The 18707-nt window shown below is 42.4% G+C and overlaps 1 protein-coding gene across 1 annotated transcript in view; it reads right to left on the bottom strand.

Moving 5' to 3' along the window:
- Positions 1-8253: 8253 nt before the first annotated feature.
- LOC130879420 (tripartite motif-containing protein 30A-like) overlaps positions 8254-18707 on the bottom strand; it is a 39093-nt gene continuing 28639 nt past the window's right edge. The window contains exons 3-8 of the mRNA XM_057777952.1: positions 16569-16664; positions 15712-15942; positions 12800-12822; positions 11334-11434; positions 11036-11062; positions 8254-10795 (exon numbers count right to left, since the gene is read on the bottom strand). Coding sequence (XP_057633935.1) covers positions 10095-10795; positions 11036-11062; positions 11334-11434; positions 12800-12822; positions 15712-15942; positions 16569-16664 — 1179 coding nt within the window. The 3' untranslated portion in view covers positions 8254-10094. The remainder of the gene's footprint in view (positions 10796-11035; positions 11063-11333; positions 11435-12799; positions 12823-15711; positions 15943-16568; positions 16665-18707) is intronic.

The raw sequence follows: 18707 nt of genomic DNA, 5'->3' as shown, positions 1-18707 counted from the left end.
ACCAGAGCCAGAGACCTTTGCAGGAACAAATCAAAGCCAGGGACCTCTTCAGGAGTGGATCCAGACCAGGATTTACAAAAAACAGAGCAAAGCCAGTAACCTAGGCCAAAGTAGGCCTGAGACAGCAAACTCCAAGAAACAAAGCCCAGGAGCGCTGAGCAATCTCAATGAACATGGAGTGACCAATGGGGTAACTAGAACTCTGGCACTGACCGTACCACGAGGAACAAACATCTGAGCTTCGGATTCACTGGCACCTAGAAGATTATTCAACAGAATTTCAGACAGCCCCAACCACACCTATTAGAGGAAAAGAAAAGTAGAAAAGGTAAGAACAAATGCAACACCACAAAAAGCAACATAACAATAGTAAAAACTAAAGACCCTACAATAGAAAGACTTGAACAACCAAATATAGATGAAGTATAAGAAAATGACCTAAAAAATAACTTCAGGAGATGTTTGAAACTCTTAAAGAGGAAATGAAAAATTCCCTCAAAGAAATGGAGGAAAAGACAAACAAAACTTGGAAGACATCCGCAAATTCCTTAAAAAAAAAAAAACCAAAAAAAAAAAATCAAAAATATGAAAGAAACTATTAAAGATTTGAAAACTGAAATACAGATAATAAAGAAAACAAAAGCCGAGAGAATTATAGAAGCAGAAAACTATCAGGAACCACAAAAGCCAGCATGAACAGCAGAATACAAGAGACAGAAGAGAATCTCAAGTGCTGAAGATACATAGAGGAAATAGACTCATCAGTTAAAGAAAACACTAAGAAAGTTTAACCTAAAATATCCAGGAAATATGGGACACCATGAAAAGGCTAATCTAAGAATAATAGTTATAGAAGAAGGAGAAGTTCAATTTAAAAGCACAGAAAATATATTTAACAAAATCATAGGAGGAAACTTTCCTAACCTAAAAAAACATATGCCTATGAAGCAGATACAAGAACCTTGTAGAACACCATATAGACAGGATCCAAAAAAAAATCCTCTCACCACATAATAATCAAAACATTAAACATACAAAGTAAAGATGAATATTGAGAGATGCAAAGGAAAAAGGCCAAGTAATATGAAAGGTAGAGATATCAGAATTACACCTGACTTCTCATTGGAGACAATGAAAAACAGAAGGTCCTAGTCAAGCGTTATGCAGACATTGAGAGACCAAGGATGCCAGCCCAGACTACTATAACCAGCAAAACTTTCATTCACCATAGAAGGACAAAATAAGATATTCCATGACAGAACCAGATTTAACCAATACCTAGCCGTAAATTCAACCCTATACAGAATACTACAAGGAAAACGCTAACCCAAGGAACCTGGCTACACCAAGAAAAACAGACAATTGATGATCTCCTAGCAGCAAACCCCAAAGAAGGGTAAAACAAACAAATTAACATCACCAACAAGGGAAACTAAATTAATCCACACACCTTCGAACACCTCATTTTTGACAAAGAAGCAAATATCAAATGGAAAAAATAAAGCACATTTAACAAATGATGCTGGCATAACTGGATATCAACATGTAAAAGAATGAAAATAGACCCATGGACAAAACTCAACTCCAAATGGATCAAAGACCTCAACATAAAGCCAGCCACACTGAATCTTATAGAAGAGAAAGTGGGAAGTGCACTTGAACACATCAGCACAGGAAAACACTTCCTAAATATAAACCAAGCAGCACAGACATGGAGAGAAACAATTAATAAATGGGACCTCTTGAAACTAAAAACCTTCTGTAGAGCAAAGGACAAGACAAAATGACAGCCATCAGAATAAGAAAAGATCTTCACTAACCCTACATCACACAGAGGTCTGATCTTCAAAATATACAAAGAACTCAAGAAATTGGTGACCAAAAACAAATAATCCAATAAAAATGGAGCAGAGACCTAAACAGAGAACTCTCAACAGAGGAATCTAACATGGCTGAAAGACATGTAAGGAAATGCTCAACATCCTGAGTCATCAGAAAAATGCAGATCAAAAGAACTCTGAAATTCCATCTTACACCTGTAAGAATGGCCAAGATCAAAAACACTGATGACACCTTATGCTGAAGAGGTTGTGGGGAAAAGGGAACACTTCTGCATTGCTGGTGGGAATGCAAGCTTGTACAACACCTTTGGATGTCAGTGTGGTGATTTCTCAGCAATCTAGGAAACAACCTTCCTCAAGAAACAGTAATACCACTTGTAGGTATATATCCAAAGGATTCTCAATCATGCCACAAAGATATATGCTCAACTATGTTCATAGCAGCCTATGAACCAGAAACTGGAAGCAACCTAAATGCCCTTCAACCAAAGAATGGACAAAGAAAGTGTGGTACATTTACACAAAGGAGTACTACACAGCAGAAAAAAATAAAGACATCTTGAATTTTGCAGGATAATAGATGGAGCTAGAAAACATCATTATGAGTGAGGTAACCCAGATACAGAAAGACAATTATCACATGTACTCACTCATAAGTGGTTTTTAAATATAAAGACAAGAAGACCAGCCCACAAATCACAATCCCAGTGAACCTAGACAACAATGAGGACCCTAAGAGAGATATCCATAGCTCTAATCTACGTGGAAAGTAGAAAAAGACCAGATGCCCTGAATAAATAGGGAGAATGGGGACCTTGGGAGATAGTTGAACGGGAGCGGAGAGGTAGTGGAGGAGCAGAGAAAAATGTGGATCTCAATAAAAATAAAAAATTATACAGCTTAAGGAAGTCTCATCCTTTTTTCAATCCACAGATATTAATGCCCAGTGACATGTATGTATTCATGAGATAAACACACTACAGTACAGGTATTGGGGTCCAGAGCTTATTAATAGCAGGAGAGCAAAGGGAAAGAGGATGGGCTCATGACAATCCTCCAAGTCAGCCTGGACACAGAAGGCCTGTCCTGAGTCCTCTGGTGTCTAAATTAGCTTGGGTGGAGTTGGGATTGCCCATTCCCTGTCCTTTTGTGGCTCTCAAGGTCTTCCTAACAGCAGACATCTTTCAGTCTTTATAGCATCAAAATTAATCAGGAGCTTGTGCTGTTCCTTGAAAGGTAGAGAAGTCTTGGGGTGGCAATGTTCACCTGTAACCCCAGTGTCTGGGGAGGGTGGAACAGGGCAGTTACATGAGATTTGCCTGGGTTGTATAAGGGTACCACGTCCCAAAGAAATGGAAAAGCTGTCACTTATGAAAGGGCTCTCTTACCGTGTTCACATCTCTCTCTCTCTTTTGCCTCTTCATCCAATTTCCTGTTTCTTACCTAAGAATTTGGGTCAGAAGTGAATTCAAATGTGTCCCCCAGGCCCCACCCTCACCCCAAAACTGCCCAATATGCTAGAGCCTCTGAGTGTTTTTTTTTCTTTCCTTTAGATCTGATCTTATTGTGTCCCCAGGCAGGCCCTGGTCTTTGGACCTTTCTCCATCATCTTTCTTTGTAGCTGGCATTACTAGTCCAGACTGAATTTCATTTAGGACAGCTCAGAGGTTAAGAACACTGCCTGCTCTTCCAAATGCCCTGAGTTCGATTCCCAGGTACTACATGGTGGCTCACAACCATCTTAATGAGATATGGTCCCTTCTTGAAGAGGAGACATGGTCAGTCGTCCTCATCAACTTAGACATGAAACCCAATATGGACAAGTTCAACAGGACCACCATATATGGGCTCCCCATGTGTGCTTCAGCAATCCGGGTACATATTTTATTTAAGTTTTTTTCATTCATGCCAGACATGGACCAAGGGGAAGCCAGGAAGATATGATTAATCACTTTCAAGTAACATTATCAACTCTCTACAGACCTATGGCTGTTTCACAGTACCAGTAAATGTAAAAGAGCTACAGAAAGATTGGGACTTCTAATCACAGAGACAGAAGTAAAGGGGTTGAACTCATAGAATCATGGGTAAATACATTGTTATAAAGAAACCTTAAACTCTTTTCAAACATCATTCTGACTTTACTTCTTTAATGAGGTAGGGGTGGAGGACATGGACAGACAATAGTGTTAGTCTTTCAACAGGAGATTCTTGTTGCAGCCCAAAATTAACATTAGGAGAAAATAGAAGGAACTCCATCTGTAGAAAAGCCTTGAGCTCTCTGGATATTGACACCCGTCTTTCTTCAGGCCAGGCCTCCACCTGAACCCTCATTCCTAGTGCCCCCAGCAGGAAGCCAGCAGTCCATCTTCCCTAGCACCTTCTCAGTTGGAAATCAAACTAACCAGAAAAAAGAGAGTATTCTACTAAATTTCTCCAACTCTGCCCTTTAAAACTGCTCTCACACCTTCAGAAAAAAGTAAGAGAGCCTGAATGTGTGGAGAGCAGCGAGAGGAGCCAGAGTAAATGTCCCAAGGACCGGGTTGGTCACTAAGCCTGATCTCTGGTGAACCTGCAGAGAAATCAAAAGACTTACAGGGCTGAAACTGAGAAAGAATCTAACCTAACATACTATTGGGGAATCACCATAGCGGTATGTGAGGTTTGACCACCAGAGGGAGCCAGTCTCTTTGGGTTTGTTCTGCTTTCCAGGAACTTGGGACATCTCTCAGAACTATAGAACTTGTTCAGGCTCATTCTCAATCACCCTAAAGATGCTGAACTTTGCGAAAGCTGCCCCTGATGGAAAGAAAGCCCTCCCCATGGGCTCCACTTGCACCTGAGCTCCAGAATGGATTTTGCTTTGTGTGGTAGGTGTGGCTCAAAAGGCAGGAAAGAGAAGGTGAGGGACAGGAAACTGCAGTGTCCTCTGGGGCTATACTTGGGCACTTACAGGATGAGAACAGGGAGGGAGCTGCAGTTCAGGGCAGCTGCTCACAATCAGGATTCCCACCCAGCAGGGACAGGGTGGGAGGAGCCCCATGTAGAGCCCTGCAGAGACACTTCCCACACTCCCAGCAGTGAAACTAGCCAAGACCTTATAAGGACAGTGCTTGATTTGGGACTTGTAGTTTCAAAGGATTAGAGGTCATGGCCACCACAGTGGGGAGCATGGCAGTAGGAAGGAAGGCATGGTGCTGGGGCAGGAGGTGAGATGTCACACTTGAGACACAAACCTGAGCCAGAGATAGAGAGACACTGGGAATGCCCAGAATGTATTGAAATCTCAGAGCTCACACCCATTCCAAACATACTCCAATAATTCTCCTTTTCCGAATCTGTCTCAAAGAATCCCATTAGCTGAGTACCAAGTATTCAGAGATTGGAGCCTATGGAGACCATTCTTATTAAATCACCAGAGGACACACTGTTTTGGAGCTGGCAGCAGGAGGATCAGGAGGTCAAAGGGCGTCCTCAGCAATATGGGACTTTGATGCCAAGACAGCCTGAGATACATGAGAATTATCTCAAAACAGAAACGCTGTGTGAGGGAAATGAGCAGTACCCATTTTCAGTCTCACCCCCACTCCTGCACGAGTATCTCATGTGTTCCTATATTCTCAGATCTACTAAATTATGACATACAGAGTGACAGCAGATATGACAGCGTAGTCTGAGTTTTGTTTAACATACCTGTCACCTCCTCCTCTTTCTATTCTTATTTTTAGAGATGGGCTCTTACAGTGCACCCCAGCCTGACCTCTAGCTGAGATTTAACTCCCTCACCCTCCTCAGTGCTGAGCCCATGGTCTTTTGCAGTTGTTTTAATTTGGTCTTTGCACTTCAGGGATTGAACCCAGGACCTTGTGAATGCGGAGCCAGAGTTCCATCCCTGAGCTAACCCCCTAGCCCAAACTCCACATCTTGATGAGGTCAAGAGACTGAACTATTGTTCTTGCTGTGGACACAAAGGCTGTCAATCAATATTGTCATCTGATTCTTCTGAATTGTTAATAATTATGTAAAATATTTAAAAATTTTCTGGGTTTTGGAGGCTGGACATCCCAGACTGGGCTGGAGCTCGCTCGTGTTCAGCGTGGTCTCCAGCTGTGGCAGTGCTCCTCCCTCAATCTAGCAAGTGCAGGTGTTAGAGGGATGAGCCACCATCTTTGTCTTTTACAGAATTGAACCAGTGCCTCCTGGTTTTTTTTTTTTTTCTAAGGCCTTCTTGGAAATTAAAATAATGAAATGCTCAGACAGCCATCTACCTCTTAGTGAACTTTCTCTGCAACCACAATTTCTGTGCAGATTTGACTTTGTGGTCAGGTCTGCCAACCAGCCTCGAACCTCAGTGACAAGAATGAAGGCAGGCAGCAGAGCACAGCACCGACCAAGCTGTTGAGCAGTGCAGCAATGTGTGTGAGTCTAACTGTGTCAATACACACTGACATTGATTTCAACACAGGAAAGGCTTTCTCATGAAACAATTAGGGAGGAAATAATATGCAAAAAGAACATTGGAGCTTTGAAAGTAGAATATTTTTTCTTGAATGAATTCATAGTTTGATAAAAGTAAAATTATCTGGGCTTTTTCTAGCCATAAATAAAGGACATTGAGCCTTTAATTCGTGATCCTAGGGAAGATAAGAATGTGAACCCCCCAAAAAACATATAGTTATCCACCTGGATACTGAAAGTAGACAAGATTGCTGGGCAAAAATTGGGAACTTGGGGGTGGGGTGGGATGGGGTAAGGGGAGATGGGGAGAGAAAAGTGAGAAGGGGAGGATGGGGGAGCTTGGGGGAATGGGATGGTTGGGATAAAGGAAGGGTGGATATTGGAGCAGGGAAGTATATATCTTAATTAAAGGAGCCATTTTAGGGTTGGCAAGAGACTTGACTCTGTAGGGGTTCCCAGGGATCCAGGGAGATGTCCCCAGCTAGTTCCTTGGGCAGCTGAGGAGCCTGAAATGGCCCAATCTTATAGCCATACTGATGAATATCTTGCATATCACCGTAGAACCTTCATCTGGCGATGGAGATAGAGACAGACGCTCATTGAAGCACCAGACTGAGCTCCCAAGGTCCAAATGAAGAGCAGGAGGGAGAACATGAGCAAGGAAGTCAGGACCGAGGGGTACACCCATCCACTGAGAAGGTGGGGTTGATGTAATGGGAGCCCAACAAGGCCAGCTGGACTGGGACTGAAAAAGCATGGAATAAACCCGGACTCTCTCAATATGGTGGACAATGAGGGCTGCTGAGAAGCCAAAGACAATGGCACTGGGTTTTGATCCTACTGCATGTACTGGCTTTGTGGGAGCCTAGTCTGTTTGGATGCTCATCTTCCTAGACCTGGATGGAGCAGGAGGCCCTTGGACTTCCCACAGGGCAGGGAACCCTGACTGCTCTTTGGACAGGAGAAAGAGAGGGAGGGGAGTGGGGGGAAGGGGGAGGGAAATGGGAGGCTGAAATTTTTAATAAAAAAAATATAGCCGGGCGGTGGTGGCGCACGCCTTTAATCCCAGCACTTGGGTGGCAGAGGCAGGCGGATCTCTGTGAGTTCGAGACCAGCCTGGTCTACAAGAGCTAGTTCCAGGACAGGCTCCAAAACCACAGAGAAACCCTGTCTCGAAAAACCAAAAAAAAAAAAAAACAAACAAAAAAAAAAAACAAAAAAAAAAAAAAACAAAGAAAAATAAATCAATCCACATCTTAAAAAAAAAAAAAAAAAAAAAAACAGAACCCTGCATAGCGATGTTTTGAGTGACTGATGCATTCTCTGCCAAGATGTAGTGCTAGAATCTCTAATCTACATGCCGCCATGTACTGCCTCTCTGCTGTCGCACATAGACCTGATGGAGCTCCACTCAAAATGAGTCCCCAGGAGCTGCCTTGCTGGTGCCACACTAACCTAAGTGAGTTTTCATGATAGAGGATCCAGTCTTTCATCACCGGTCTGTCCTGCCTCCTGCCTGGAAATCAGAGAATCTGGCTAAAGGCTTCTGCTGGGAACCTAATGCCACCTTCACCCTAAAAAGTATTAGAGAAAATGTCTATGCCACAGGGACCCTGATACTCTCCAGATATCCCTCCATTCAGGCTTTCCTGGTGCCAGGTCCTGAACTTTCCTGGAAACATGGTGTGCCCTTTCTGTCTCTCTTCCTACTTAAGGCAATCTGACTCCAAATAAACTCCTTAGTGTACAGTAATCCCTCAGAGGGTCCCCTTGAACCAACTATCTCATCCAAAATTTGGCACATTCCTCTTTAAAAGCAAAACAAATAAGAGCAGGATCTTCCTCTGTAACTGAGCCTGGCTCAGATGCACAGCCACCTGTCTCTGCCTCCTGAGTGCTGGGACTGCATCCAAACCATCATGCCAGGCTCTGGTACTCAATCACAGCAATTCTTTATTACAGTCACAGCAAGGAGACAAAACAGACATCATATTGGATACAATTTACATGAGGTAAGTTCCTAGAACTATTGTTTATGTTTGTTACACAACATAGCACAAGGTTAAGTTCACTGGCATCACTGTTATCACCTTTGATTTACATACTTGATAGGAACTAAATAGTACAATAACACTCATTCTCTCAAGAAACAGATGTGGAAAATTGCTGTTATCTGCTCCCCAGGCCCAAGACTCCAGGGGGCACCAGTGGTCTAGGATCCAGGGAGGAACAGAGTCTAGGGCATTGGAAGCCTAGGAAGTCTGCATTGGGGCAGTTGTTTGTTGGGGTACAGGCTGGTCTGTAAGCATGAAGACAAAGGGGTACGCAAAAAACATTACTTTGCATAGACAGGTTGGAATGAGAGCAAGAAGAAGTTATCAGTTCCAATACCAAAGAGTGCCTGCCTAGGTGGAAGTGCAGGGAGGGAACAGGAATGTTGCAGCAGCAGAGGTGGCAGGTCCCTTAGTTTATCAGCTAACAGACTGCTAGCAAAACAAAGTGTGTTGCTGCAAGCTTTCTGGCAGGGAGGAAAAGAATTGCTGGCCTTTAAAATGATGTGACCTTTTGTCCCTGTGAAGTGGATCCAGGTTTTCCAACCCAAGTCAGGTTGAGGGTCTTATTCCTAGGATAAATCTCTCAGAGATTTTGGGCTACAGTCACACCGAACTCACATGTTTGATTCTGAAATTTCTCAAAAGCCAAATATTTATATATACCTACAACATATTGGAGTAGACTTGATGACACGTCCCAGGACCTAATTAGCAAAGTCAAATATTAGGAAAGTCAAATATTAGCCCCCCTCAACCCTATCCAGTTGCTCATTGCAGCATCGAAACCCAGTACAGCATCTTTGCCCCCAAACTAACATACAACCATTTACTGACTGTGAAGTAGATGTTTTATTCTCAGTGAATTTATTTCCATTTTATACTTACATAATCTATTTTGCATTTGTGTATACTACCACATGTGTGGGAGGCAGAGGGTAATTTGTAGGTGTTGGCTGCCCCTTTGCAGGACGGTTTGAGTGACTAAGCCCTGCCAGCAGCCTCGCTTTTAACCTCGGGGCCTTAGAACAGTCCACACATTTATTTTTCTACACCAACCTAGAGTATAGGAACACGATTAATATCAAATATGCAAAAATAAAATGACATAGGCAGAGGCCTTTGAGGATGTCATTCAGGGCTACACTGCTATGGGGAGTGGCAGAAATGGAGCAGAGGAAAGTGCTCAGAACACACCAAGTCTTAGTGGATGTCCTTGGAGATATTTCCTTCTTAGGTTTTGATGAAGCACAGCATTGTGGTTAAACTGATGTACCACTAAGGGCTTATTCCTAGTCTAGACTCTCCGACATATATTTTCAAAAGTAAGAGACAAGCTGGAGAAGAACTTTCTGTCATCTTCTGTCAGCGACAGAGGACTGGGGTTTTAGACGTGGCAGAGCTGAGACAAGTGGCTCAGGGGCCGAGCACCTCCTCAGCACGCAAAAGGCCCTGGCTGCCATCTGTGGCACCTCAAAACAGGAAGTGCGGGTTAGCAGAGGTCTTACCTCACCTTGTGAGTAAGAGACATTGTGTGTGGGAATCTGGGAAGAGATAAAATTACTATAACCTCGTAAACAGACAAGCAACTGGATCAAGGAAAAGAATCAATACTGGTTTGTATATAAAAGTGAAGGTCACTGAAATAGTAAGTCAAAAGATAGAAAAAGTTAAAAAGATGCCACAAACGTCAGATACATAGATACATCACACACAGGGGCACTGTGCAGACACGGGTGAGGGCTTAGGAGGGTGGTCCACAGACTGTCAATGGCTCTGAACATGTCATAGGATTAAAATATGGATAAACAGCATTAGGGAAGTTCGGTTCATAGAATCTATAGATGAGAGCTCCATGGTTGGAAACATCATAAAATGAGAGAGTGCAAGCTTCTCGGTCCAGGAAAACTCCAACACGAGTGGGAGGACGAGTCGGAGAGAGGAGCAAGACACTGGCATTGTGGGTGACAGAACACTCTTCAAACGCATTATATACAGACCTGTTTGTCATTCCTATAACCCAGTAGCCACATTTGGGCTGATAATTTACATGTTGTTTATCATCAGAATCATCTTTAATTTCATGTTTAGGTTGATAATTCACATATTGTCTGTTTCTAGAATTATGTTTTAAACCTTTGAAAAAGGCGTCATCAAAGTCATAAAATGAATCATATTTGACTTTCAAGCCTTTTTCATTTGCTGCAGGAAGCTGGGGTTGAGCACATTTTCCATTATTTATTCCCAGGAGCCAGGCGTCACATCTAGACACGTCTACTTCCCAGTAATGTTTCCCTGAGTGAATAGCTGGATACCCTAGGACACCCAATTTGTAGGTCTTAGAAATCTGAGAATTTCTTCTATCACCATTTCGATGTTGTATTTGTCTTTTGTCTTCATTAATGACAATGTTTTTATCTTGTGTTTGATTCAGGGTCACGTGAACTGCAGAAAAATGAGACATATAAGAGTCACATGGGAGGCAAGGTACTGCCTTATTGGTGAAATAAGGAGCAGAAGCCTAAGGAGAAAATGAGGACGAACATGGAGGAGCTGAGTTTAAAGTCAAAGAGAGGCAGATGCTGTGCATATTGGGAGCAGTAACATAAAACGTAAGTATTAGTAGAGAAATAAACTCTGAAAGACATTAAGACGAGAGAGGCTGATGGTGGGATTTCTCCTTACCCCAGTGGCGCTGGGCATCCAAGAGCCCTGAAAAGATGAAAATGCACAGCATTAATTGCAAGAAAGGAATTAGAACGTTAAAGTCAATGTGCTCTGCAGAGTGGGGGATGGTCTGGAAACTGTGACATGGGACGGGATGAATGATGATGTCCATTAAATATGATAACATCACTGGGACACGCTTTCTGTTCTTCTCAGTTTCTCTACCCATGATCAGAGACATCAGTCTCTATCCAGAGAGTGCAGCCCCAGAATGCCTAGAGTCCCCCAGGTAACCACAGAATGTAGCTGCTCTCACCTTGAAACACTTGCAGCATGCCCTTCAGATCCGGAGCTTGGAAGATCTTTCTCTGTTTACTCGGGACCATTTTGGGCTGTTTTAGTCTTAAGTTCTTACTCCTAGGGACAAAAGATTGACATCCACATCTCAGACAGTGTGACCTTTGACCACCATGGACTTCCTATTACTCTCTATTATTCTAACCATAGAGGTCCTGGCGCTCTCCTGAGAATTCTGAGCAGGGAAAGAGAGGGTAGATACTAACTCTGCAGAAGTGAGAGACACACTCATGACCCCTTACACTTACTTGCTGTGTTTTGTTAGTAAGGTCTTAGATACTCACTTGTACAGTCAAACAACTTGTTCCCACTCTCCCATTTTTCCTCCAGAACTCTTAAGAAATGATGAATTAGTAAATCTGAAAACAAATCAAACTAATGTAGGTAAAAAAAATTAATGTGTGGGCTGGGCATAGAGTCACAAGCCTTTCATCCCAGCATTCTGGAGGGAGAGGCAGGTAAATTTCTGAGGTCAATGTCAGCTTGGTCAATAGAATGAATTCCAGGCCAACCAAGGCTACAGAGAGAAGACCTGTCTGAAAAACTAAAGCGATAGGCAGACAGAGAGAGAGAGAGAGAGAGAGAGAAACAGAGTCAGAGAGACAGATAGAGATAGAAATAAACAAAGAGGCAAATAAATAAATGTGGTATTCCAGAACATGCTAAAGTCAGGGTGCAGAAGCTGCTCCGGGGTAAGAGAGTCACATGAAAACTATCTGGAGAAAGCCAAGACATCAAACACTTTTGTTAATACAGACACTCTTGGTCAGGTCTGAATCTTTAAGATCTTTTCTTAAGATGACAATTTTGGAAAAGAAGACAGGAACATCAGACACATGCTGACATGAACTTCATAGGTTCAGAAGGAGCCTGCTGCCGACAGCCTGGGTGTGAGTCTTTACACAAGGGCACGCTTTCCAGTCTTCTGAAGTGTGTGGTTCACATGGAGCAGTTGTGCCCACTTTTCTATCCCCACGCAAAATACACAAATCCACAAGAATTTTTCCCAGTATACAATTCTGTGAATGCTGCGGACAAGGAAGACATACCCTATCTAGAATGAATCTGTGAATCAAGTACCTGTGAGCTGCAAACAGAGCCAGACACAAGCACAGAGCACGGACAGAATGATGGAACCACAAGGAGTCTGAAAGCTCCTGTGGCTCCAGTTGCCTCTTCCCACTGCTGAGCCTGACTCTGTGACTCACTCCCCTTACCCAGACCCCTAAAGGAGAATCAAATCTGTCCCCAGTAGTTACAAAACAGCCAGAGCCTGTCTTTCCCTACATCCTCCTCCTTCTTACTGCAACTTCAGAATAACACTTTGTCTAAATTCCCCCAAACCCATGAGAGGTTTATTCTAGTCAGATACTAAATCATTCTCATCACACAAGAGGGTATTCTTTCATGTCAGCCCACACATACCTTGTTAGGACATGATTCACACCCTAGAGAAAAGGGAGAAAACACAGTCACTAACATGTTCTGCATGTTCTTGCAAATCCTGGTCTCACTCTCACTGGGTGCAGAGACAAAGTCAAAGAGAATCAAATCTGTCACCAAAAGTTCTCCAAGACATGAAATAAATACGATGCTAGACTCATTAATTGTTTTGTATGTATACTAGTACAATATTTTCTGTCTCATAGTATAAGAATTTGGAGACCAAAGATAAACCAATGATGGTTTGATAACTTACATAGGTTTTGCTGTGCATACAACTAAACATATAAACACATGTCTCTTTTCCAAGTTTCATGTCAGCTATCTATCACCATCCTTACAACTAACATGTCTTAGAAGCTTTTTTCCAAATTATTTCATTCATTTAGACACAATTCAATATGTTAATAATGAAGAAGCCACAAGGGCCAGAAGCTTAGATTGTTTGATACTTAAGTCCAGCTAACCATATCCCCCTTTCCCTTTTTCTTCTTTCTCTGTAGTTTTCCTGGCAAGAAAAGAAGTCAATCTAAAGAGACATGTGTGCCTCTCAATTTGACAAACCATTGAATCAACGACTCCCTCTAAAAGTGGAATTTTTCCAGGAATCTCACACTTGGAGAAGGAAAGCACCGCCAGCCAGATGGAGAACTGACCTCCTAAAACATTTCACGCTGTTTTTGTTACTTGCCAGACCACATAAGGTCTGAGTCTGTACCAGAAAATGATGGGAGAATGATGGACAGGAGCACACCTTGACAAGGATTACTCATGTGTGCATATATTTGGTTCTCTGTTTAAACTTTGATCTCACTTAGAGAAAATGAAGATGGACAGTGGGCTTTTTAAAAATCTTTTTGTCCATCTTCCAAATGTGGCTACATTAATAAATAATCCTTTTCTGCCTTCCAATATTAACTTGGCTCTTTTATATTGGACAGATATCAATGCCTGACCCACCAGGTCCACTTTGCTATGTTTAGTATGCAGCTCTGTGAGTCCTTCGTCCCCAGATTGAGACCTAACACTATACAAGTGTTCTCACATGTGCGGATTCCACTGGATATTAGTAGATTTAACTAAAGTTAAATTCTTCGAGATATGTGATCTTCTCCTTACAGATAACTATTACTAGGTGCTATTTGGGTCTGGTTAAAGTTCCTACAGAAGTCCACATTAAATAGTGGATTTTGGTCTGATTTAGGCTTCCACAGGTCTTGGGTTTGGTGTCACAGCCAATCCCAGGTCATATGTGCTACGGCTAAGCTGTGTCCAGAAGACGCTGTTTCTCTTGTATCCTCCACCACCTCGCGCTCTTGCATGTTTTCTGCCCTCCTTCTGCAATGATCCCTGGGCCTTTAGATTAGCAGTGGACTATGTATTTTCCATTTACAGCTGTACATTCTGTAGTCTCTTCCTCTGTCCACCTTGACCACGTTTGTTTTTCACTATGGAACCCTGCTGGCCTGGAACTCACTATGTAGACCAGGCTAGTCTTGAACCCATCTACCTTTATTTGCTTCTGCGTTCTAACTGCTGGGATTAAAGGAGCGAACCAGGATACCTGGCTGCAGGTTGGGAAGCTTATATCTTATTTCCAAAGTTTCTGTGTATGAGAAGCTCTCAGGTCCTGGGATCACAGGCAGTAGACGCATATAGTTTATATAACATAACCCAATAAATGTGGATCCATAATAAAAAGAATTCTGAGAGAACTAGAAAACTGATGTTTAAACTTGTCCTCACTGAGACATCTATATGCTCACGTTCACTGAGTCATTATCATAGCAGATAAAATAGAGTCCACTGGAGAACTACAGCCAGAGGAATGGAAAAAATATGATATGATAAACATGGAGGTTAAAATACTAGACATTCAAAGCAAGTATTGCCATTTGTGGTAACTTAGCTAGCTGCACTCAGAGCATTTATGTTATACTAAACCATCTGGGTAAAAAACAAAAGAAAACAAAACACTAAGTGATGATATTTAAGTAAGTGTTATATCCAAAAACTGATCTCACAAGAGTAAGGATTACTATTTGGGTCATCAGGGGCTGGAGGCACAGAATGGTAGGCAGATTCTTTGATCAAGAGATACAATTTCAGGCTTGTAGAGTATGGTGGCTGTAGTTACTACCTATGTGAACTAGCTTAGCTTAGCGAAAACATGTCTAATTCAATCTAATACAGGTGATAAATGAGTGTCCTCGATAATAATTAAGTCAACACAATTGAAACCAAGAAATTAAAGGAGCATGAAAATTTCCTAGAACTACCAAGAGATTGACAATTCAGACAAAAGAAACAAATTATCACAGAGATTTTCATCACCAGAATATACCTTTGGTTTAAATGATTTAAAAGTGTGATAGAGATAAAATACAATACAAACTTTATACCTGTTAGAATAAAGAAGACACCTTTCATCTCAGAAACTCAAAGACAGAGGAAAGAAAATCTCTGAGATCTTGGATGGTAACTCCCCTCCCACTGACCAGACCACTGAGTCAGGGCAGTGGGGTGAAAGGCTTCAAACATGCAAGGGGAAAAACCATTTCCAGTAATTTCAAATTCAGATAAAGTGACTAATGACTGTCGGGTATGCTTCTTGCATGCTCACATTACAGCAGGGGAGTAACTACCCATGATGCAACAGATCTTCTCTACATGGTTCTCCTACTGTACTGTACTTGATAAACTAAAACATGCAACTTCCTCCTGCCATCCATGCTTGCAGTGATTCCCCAGCCTCTGAAACCGGTTCAGGAAAGAGTTCAAGGAGGGTCCAGAGAGCCCTACTGTCCTCACCAGGGAGAACACAGCAGCACAGAGGGAAAGAAATGGCTTCCAGGTGTCCTGACTCTCAGATGCTAGACCTCCTGCAGTCTTACCTGCAGCATCTCCATGGTTGAGCACTGCAAGCTATGCTCCAGATCTGAGATTAGGTCTCTCACTGAATCCCTCTGCTTCACCAGCTTATTTTGAGAATCTTCCAGGATGTCTAGAATGTCTTCCTTCTCTTTCATCAGCTTCTCAACCTCATTCTTCTCCTTGGAGTCCAGGAATTCCCGCAGTCCTTTCAACTCCATCTCAACGTTTTCTACCTCACTCTGTATTTGGGTCTTCAGGGATTACAAAAAGGGAGATTTATTCAGACTGTCCTAATGGGACAGAGAGACAGAAAAAAATTGTTCTGATTGGGAGTTCTCATGGGAAATGAGTTTGGGTTGGGAAGGGAATCTTAGGGAAACATGTGTCTCTTTTCAGTATCTGTTCATGATATTCCAAAATACAGATCTTAGGTCATATTTGCCATGGTCTTTTGAGCCAAATTGGGATGCAAGGCTGTGGCTCAGATTTCACACAGATGTCCCTGATCCCTATTCCTGTTTGTATACTCCTCATTCTTCCTCTGAACCCCTGAGAAAAAGTAGCCCCAAGGATAAAACTGTGACTGTTCCCAAGCATCCTCCCAACAATCAGAGTTCCAGAAAGCACCACAGGATCGAGTCCCAGGACTCAGTGCCATTCTCACCAGGCCCCTGCCATGGTGTCAGCTCCTCACACAGTCAGGTTCAGCTGTGATGCACTCTCTGTGCAGCCTCAGCTCTAAGGGAACAGGCAGAGAGGACTAATCAAGGCCTCTTGTCCCCATCAGCCTCCAGGGAATGAAGAGCCAGAGTGCTTCTTGCCCAGGTCCCTCCCAGGCATCAGGCTAACTCCCTTAGGAGGTAGGGTCCCCACTTGCCTCCCAGGTAGTTCTCTCCTTTTGAAGGTCATCTTCCCACTGGTCACATCTTTTCTCGTTAGCCATCTGCATCTCCAGGGCAGCTTGGAGCATCCCCTGTGGGAGAGGAATGGTAGCAGAGTCAAGCTGGGTGCTTAGTATGATAGCTGCTCCTAGGCAAAGGCCAAGAAATCCTTCTGGAAAGACAGGAAGTCTAAGACTGTTCTCGTTTTAATATCTTGTGCCATGATTTGTGCACATAAAGTAGGCAAATCTTCATCTTCAGCTCAATCAATTTTTGCATTTACACACACAAGTCCCAGACAGACAAAGACACAGAAATGTGTTCCAGTCAGTCATTCCACCAAGTACAAACTGGTTACTTTGATTCTGTTATCAATAAACTGGAATAATTTTGTTACGTTTTCTTGTCTTTCCTATAAATGTATACATACATCATATGCCTTGTTGTTTACAGATTGCCTGGCCTGTACACCTCACAGTTTCTTTCTACCTGCTCTCCCACTCAGATCCATATTCTGTATGTCTCTTGCTAAAAAACAAACACATAAAGCTTGACAGACATAGAGAAGTAATTCTAGGCAGAAAACAATAGAGTTAAGCATGGGTTATTGATAGCAGCATTTTCTCAGGTGGGCTCTGCTTGCTAGAGGCAATCATTTAAGAAAGGCTTCCCGACTCAGCCTTAACCCTGCAGCTCCTTAAGAGATCCTGCCACAAAACACTTAAACAGTGTTGATGAAAAGCTGACTGCATGCTTTTTGGCTTCCATCCGTAGCAGGAAAAAAAAGCCACACTATTTTAAAATGCCATCTTTCTGGGCTGTCCTGCCAGGACAAACTCTGTCTCTTTCAGGCAGGTGGTCTGACTGTGGAGCATACTGCTGAAGCTTGCTTGCTGGCAGGGACCTTGAAATGCCATAGAGTTGCGGCAATAAACGTGGCTACAGCTGGTACTTCTTCCAAGAGGCTGGAATCTCATAAAGCTAAGATGTGCGCTGGATCCAGCCGTCAAAGCCAAGGCTTTAATTTTACCCATATTAAAGACTCATGTGCTCAGAAAAAGAGAGATATACAATAAAGATAGATTAAAAGACAAAAAAACTCTCTAAATGTATAAATGTTTTACTGTGTTTAAAAATATGTGTAGGCTTGAGAGAAAAAAGAAAAAAAGAGAGTAGTTGGGTTGGTGGCACACACCTTTAATCCCAACACTTGGGAGACAGAGGCAGGCAGACCTCTATGAGTTCAAGGTGTTGTGGCACACGCCTTTAATACCAAAACTTGGGAGGCAGAGGCAGATGGATCTCTGTGAATTTAAGGTGTGGTGGCACACACTGTTACAAGGAGCAGGGCCCCTTGTTTATCTTTGCTGCCCGACTAGCTTAGTCCCTGAAATAATCACAAAGAAACTGTATTCAGTAAAACACTGCTTGGTCCATTAGCTCTAGTTTCTTATTGGCTAATTCTTACATCTTAATTTAACCCATTTCTATTCATCTGTGTATCACTACATGACTGTGGCTTATGGGCAAGAGTCTAACCAGCATCTGTCTCAGGCAGTAGATCCATGGCGTCCCTCACTCTGCCCTTCTTCCCAGCATTCAGTTCTGTCTTCTCTACTTACCTAAGTTCTGCCCTATCAGGCACAAAGCAGTTTCTTCATTCATTAACCAATGAAAGCAAGACATGAACAGAAGAACCTCCTACATCAACACACCTTTAATCCCAGCTTTTTGGAGGCAGAGGCAGGCAGATCTCTGTGAGTTCAAGGACAGTATGGTCTACAGAGTAAATACCAAAACAAAGATACACAAAGAACCTGTCTCAAAAAGCCAAAAATTAAAAGAAAAGAAATAGAGGTTAAAATCAAGCCACCTAAAGATAAAAATACACAGAGAGTCTGGATACTGTATGTTATTGTGTTCTCTTTGAATTGTTTGAATGCTGAGGAAAGAGCAACAGCTGCTAAAAGATATTTATTTATAAATGTTGCTGAGATAATCCTAGATAGGTATTTTGAAAATACCTTGACGTGAAAATGCATGTTACTTTGGAGTAGGGAATTTACTTTTGTTTCCAAAGGCTATAAGAGGCTATGGATTCATTCTCAGTTAAGAAGAATCAGGTTTGATCAAGG

The sequence above is a fragment of the Chionomys nivalis genome, chromosome 8 (assembly GCF_950005125.1).
Source record: "Chionomys nivalis chromosome 8, mChiNiv1.1, whole genome shotgun sequence".
Taxonomy (NCBI): domain Eukaryota; kingdom Metazoa; phylum Chordata; class Mammalia; order Rodentia; family Cricetidae; genus Chionomys; species Chionomys nivalis.
The sequence above is the reverse complement of the archived record's forward strand: the minus strand, read 5'-3'. Positions and strand labels throughout refer to the sequence as shown.